At 32.7% G+C, this 5,683-nt stretch overlaps 1 protein-coding gene across 2 annotated transcripts; it reads right to left on the bottom strand.

Moving 5' to 3' along the window:
• Window positions 1-1,623: 1,623 nt before the first annotated feature.
• LOC123695035 lies at window positions 1,624-3,806 on the bottom strand. 2 transcript variants are annotated; one of them, XM_045640722.1, is made up of 7 exons: window positions 3,550-3,806; window positions 2,966-3,017; window positions 2,445-2,519; window positions 2,191-2,358; window positions 1,963-2,025; window positions 1,794-1,844; window positions 1,624-1,652 (listed from the first exon to the last, which is right to left on the bottom strand). In XM_045640722.1, the coding sequence occupies exons 2-7, from the start codon at window positions 2,997-2,999 to the stop codon at window positions 1,642-1,644; spliced, it is 402 nt and encodes a 133-aa protein (XP_045496678.1). In that variant the 5' UTR covers window positions 3,000-3,017; window positions 3,550-3,806; the 3' UTR covers window positions 1,624-1,641. The 2 variants fall into 2 exon arrangements, with proteins under 2 accessions (XP_045496678.1, XP_045496679.1); XM_045640723.1 differs by lacking the exon at window positions 2,445-2,519 and having other exon boundaries at window positions 1,636-1,652.
• Between the last annotated feature and the right edge of the window lie 1,877 nt (window positions 3,807-5,683).

Genomic DNA, 5,683 nt, shown 5'->3' with positions numbered 1-5,683 from the left:
TTTATATAATTCATTTGAAACGCTGCTGCTGTAATGGCGCTCCAAAGTTGACTTTAATTAAATTTAATTAAGAAATATTTTAAGAATTACTTTTTCAAATTACCTTTCTCTTTGAATTTATATTTTACAAGTTTTATGGCACTCAAATGCTTTATAAATGAAATATAAATTCAACAAAAAAGGTCGTGTTCCATCGTTACAATATTGTATTCACTGAAAAGTGCTTCATATTGGTTGAGATGGTTGTTAAATCATCTCAATAGATGGCGTGCGGTGTGTCCCTTAAGACACATAAAACTGAAGGAATAGAATAAATTAAGTAACAGAAGGTCAGGAAATTTCAATATATTTTTGAAGTGAAACTTCTTTAGGCGCGTTGAGAGTAAAATTTCAAGGTTGCATCATAACAATACCGTAACGTCATGGAGTAATTCAACGATTTTGGTATCTTATAATCTTGCCAAAGAAGTGGGCTATTTAGCACCGAAATAATTTTTCAAATCGGACCAGTAGTTCCCGAGATTAGCGCGTGCAAACAAATAAACAAAATCTTCAGCTTTATTATATTAAGTATAGATTGTGTTTTTAATATTTTCACCAAATTTCGGCTGGATGGGAATTTTGGTCGTGGTTTTCGTCGTCCTTGGTAGTGTGACCGAAACATTAGCAAAACGTCATAAGCTTATATCAATTAGTATTAATAGTGGATTCTATTCTCTAGCGTTTCTGCCACTTGTCTAGAGGCCCAGAGATTAAAGTTTTGTCACAACGCCCTTGTATGCTATTCTGTAAACTTAGACTTGTTAGTAAATTTCATAAATCTCAAAATGATTCAAGTAAAAATATATTATATTACGTTAATAAGTAAATAAATAATTCGAGTAAATGTCTGATAAGTTAATTATAATGGTGTTCGAATCACTCGAATTATTCCATGTAATAACCTTGTAATAACATAGATGTTTGGATTCGAATAAATCTGAAAATGATCTGACGTTCTGGCATTAAAAAGCTGTATTGCTTTTTAATAAAATATTTTGAGATTTATGTGAGAAAAATTGTCAGTCCTACATCTCCTCCAGGGGGGCCCCCTGACGATGGGGGGCCCTGGGCACTGGCCCCCTGTGCCCCTATGGTAAAGACGGCACTGCTTATCATTACTATTCATTAAACAGATATTACTCCATACCAAGCAGAAGGTGGTCGCGGAAATTTAATTGAATTTCAAACACTTTAAATTGAATAGCAACAGTCGAAGTTAATGAATATGGACCTATTCAATAAGATTTCTTTTGTTCCGCAAATCCTACTTAGGTAGTTACTTCGGTATTTTTGAAACGTTAATAAAATATTGTTTAAAATCTAAAAAATATGGACTTGGCTACAAAAGTTTAATAGTACCTAAGTAGCTAACGCTAACTTGGCTTAAATACCAAACGTTACCAGCAAATGTACAATGTACATATTAGGTAGGTACCTACTTACCTATAGAATTAAAAACCTCCCCGACCCGAACCCGGGTTTTGTGGCGGCAATATTGGATTTTGCAATAGAATAAAATTTACAATAAAAAGCAACCGGCTGGAAATTTTGAATAAAACAAACAACAACTATTTTATAACCTTATTTAATTCAATTGTTTCATTTTCCATCTGAAAAAATAGTAATCACTTATTAGTTAATTAGCTACTTACATAATTAGCTAAGTATTTAAGCCACAAAAATAAACTAAGAAAAGGATTTTTTTAATAACAATCTAAGTAGGTAACTAATTGTAACTAGGTAATTTGTACCCGAATCACTGTCCGACTCTCTTCCTCGGCCATGAATTCCTGTAGGTATTCCTGAAAACAGAAATGAATTAGGTACATATGGTCCTATGTATTTTTAAGCATTGGTACTTTTGCTTCATGAAATTGATTTTATTCGAAAAAGGCTATATTATTATTATCAAATACTCACGTTCTGGCTCAAATTCTTCAGGATTTATACCCTTAGTGCTTCTATGCGCTCTATCTTCAGAGTCTACAAATAAAAATAGTAGTTAAAGAAGAAATAGTTACTTCGTTAATCATTTTTTAAATACTTAGGTACCTAGTTAGTATGATAGAGTTATTTGCGGTTGACATTATATTATTGCAATGTAGTTACCTACCTATGCTAATGGCAATGTATGTGTAAAATGCTCACCAGAACTCTCAGCCACACCATCAATATTATCTGATTCATCAGCTAATTTCTCGTCTTTATCAGCTTCTTTATTGTCATCAGATTCAACAGACGTAGAATCGGCTCTTATTGATATCTGGGAGTTGTTAATTTTGTTTCCAAATTTTCTCAAGCTGTCAATTTTCGGACCTAAAATTGTTATAAATTTGGATTAATGAACATCCATAAACTTCAAAGGATTTTTGTGCATGAATTAGCAGGTAATGTAATATTACCTTTAAATTCTCGTATTCGCAATGAAGGATTTCCATTGGTTCTTGGAATAATATCAAGTCCTAATTTAATGTTGACTGAAATTTTAAGAGGCCATTTTCCGTTTATCCTTCTAGTAAGTAGACAATTTAAAATATAGATTGCATATTGCCTATTGGTAAATTTATATAATAAATAACCTATCTAAACTAGGTACACAGATTTATTTCAACAAAAATAAAAGAGTGATCACTCGGTTCTAGGACAATAGGTATTGCTGCCGCTCATGTGCGTTTGCTATGTTAGTGATACCGGATTACGGAAACTTCCTACAAAACTTAGGTCTTAGCTACAAACATATTATTGTTGACTTCTTAGTCATGACGATTCTTTCTTGAAGTTAGATATCACATTTTGTGAGTTATTCCACAAAAGCGTGGATCTGGGCAAATTGCGGCAAGTCGGTAACATACCTACGGTTATAGAGCACCACGCATCCAGGCGAAATATAAATATTAATAGGTACCTACTTTACATTACTCACCAGTTCTCCCTCCTTTCCCTTCGCCTAAACTCATAAGCCAGAACCAAAACACCTAAAAATAAATTTAAATTAAGTATATGAGCATTATGTTAACTAGGTACATGTCATAAAAATATAAACTATATTTCCCACCGTAAAAAATATACATATTTCAAATACATTTTTTCTTAATAAAAACATGATGCAAAATATGCCTGCGGCTACTGCTAAGCATTAACGTAACTTTATGCTTTGATTTTAATTTAAACCAATCATTTTTATAGCCTTAGATTTGAATACAAATTTATATAAAGGTAGGTACCTACAACCTTTCTGAAGAACAGGTAGTTAGTAGGTAATCAATAAGCAAACGTTAAGTAGAGTTTAAGTTTTAATAAATATCCTAACTACAAATGTTAAGTAGTAAATAATATGTTAAATGCTTAAATTTAATCCATATAAAAATATTATTTTAGAAATTAAGTAACTTCTTAGTTCTTACTTAGTTACTACATTGAATAGATTTACATTCCTACTTCCTAATATTACGCTCGTAAGTATTGAACAGAAAAATTGTTGTTTTTCGAATACTAATCGCCTCTTACATTTATAAGAATTCGTGTGTAGAGCCAGGAGATAAAGCCGAGATTCTGAAATTGCGGTTTAACGACTGAGGGTTGCAAGTGGTTCCACAAGGTACGGGCCTCAGAGGGATTTAGTTACGTTCTCTGAAAAATAAATGTGCAGCTCGTTTCTTATATTTTTCTTACCTCGCAGCTGAAATACGTTACAAGGTTGCTATTAAGATTACTTTAGAAATAGCAACGTATTAAATGATTATTGATGCGTTTTAAATGCAATCTGTCGGTAGTTTGTTACTTAGTAAATACCTAAGTACTACTTAGTTACCTACCTTAAATCTTTCACTAATATTTATAAATTTCACTAATATATTTTCCGATTTTCAAAAATTCGTAACTCAAAAACTAAAAGTTTCCTCAGAGTGAAATTTCAGATTTAGGTTTACAATAGCTAACCACAAAAAAAATTACGACTCTCAACTCCACGCCCTATGTACAGTTTAGCCATTTTTTTGATGTTTTTATTTAGTTCGAAAGACACAGTATGAAATTTGTACACGGATAGTTTTTTTAACATATTTTTAGGGTTCCGTACCTCAAAAGGAAAAAACGGAACCCTTATAGGATCACTTTGTTGTCCGTCTGTCCGTCCGTCCGTCCGTCCGTCTGTCAAGACCCTTTTTCTCAGGAACGCGTAGAGGTATGAAGCTGAAATTTATATCAATTACTCAGGTCTACTGTCCCTTGAAGCTGTGAAAAAATCAAACTTCTAAGCCAACGCAATCAAAAGATACAGCCGTTTATGCCGCAAATTTTCGACACTTGCAAGGGAATCAAAACCTACAGGGTGCTTCCCGTGAACTCAGAATCTTGAAATTTGGTACGAAGCAACGTCTTATAGCATAGATAAAGGAAAAATTACGAAAACCATATTTTTTTAGTTACATCACATAATATATTTTTTTTAATAATTTTAAACTTACTACCCATTTCCTCATAAACGCGTAGAGGTATTAAATTGAAATTCATACCAAATACTCAGGTCTATAATACCTTTAAGCTGTAACAAAATCAAACTTCTATGTCAACGCAATCAAAAGAAACAGCAATTTAAGCTGCATATTTTGAAACTCGCAAGTACTCGCAAGGGAATCAAAACCTAAAGGGTACTTCCAGTCGACCTAGAATCTTGAAATTTGGCATGAAGCAACGTTTTATAGCACACATAAAGGAAAAATTCCGAAAACCTTAAATTTTACGGAACCCTCGGTGCGCGAGTCTGACTCGCACTTGGCCGGTTTTTTTTTTCGTTAATTCTAACAGCTATTTTTTACTATGTAGGAATATTGCACAGAACAAGTACTTACGTAACACATATTTTTATATGTAGGTACAAGACCTATGATGTGACCTGTCAAATTAAAAAAAAATAGTTTGTGCCGAGAATACGTGTCAGAAGTGAAACTTCTTTTGCAAGATTCAAAGATACAAAAATCGTCGCCTTACTCCATGACGTGACGGTATTGCCATGACGTTTAGAAAGAAGTTTCACTTCAAAAAAATATTTTTACGTCGCATAGTCCATTTACAGAGATACCTGACTATGTAGGTAGTTAAGGACGCTATAACGTATTTTTACAAAAACACGCTGTTTTTCGGTACCATTTTAACTTAAAGCAATTACACGTGAGAACATAGTAATATCTTAATTTAAAGATAATATATTCAGCTCTACGTTCATCTTATAAAAATTGTACGACGTCATACAAAATTGTCGCTGAAATACGTTTTTTCCATCACAATAAACGCATAAAATGCAAAAAAATGGGGTCTAAACCGGTACCATTTTAGGAAAATTAAGAGCCTAATCTATCTTCTTAACTATATCTTATTGAGGGATATATAGTCCTTTATATATGGTGTAATTTTTATAAATTTAAATCAAAATTTTATTTCAATAATGAGCTAAATTAAAAATACTTGTCGATTTCTTCATACATTTTGTTCTCGCGGTTCGTCAGACCGCGCTCAGAAGCGCTCCTGGAAGGACGGGTGTATCGCTCCTCGTGCCAAAAATAAAAACGAAATAAAAAAGATTATTGTGCGTGCACTGTCTTTTTCGTGATTTGAAATATTTGATACTTTTTATGAGTAAACT

Source organism: Colias croceus, chromosome 10 (genome assembly GCF_905220415.1).
Source record: "Colias croceus chromosome 10, ilColCroc2.1".
Lineage (NCBI taxonomy): Eukaryota > Metazoa > Arthropoda > Insecta > Lepidoptera > Pieridae > Colias > Colias croceus.
The sequence above is the reverse complement of the archived record's forward strand: the minus strand, read 5'-3'. Positions and strand labels throughout refer to the sequence as shown.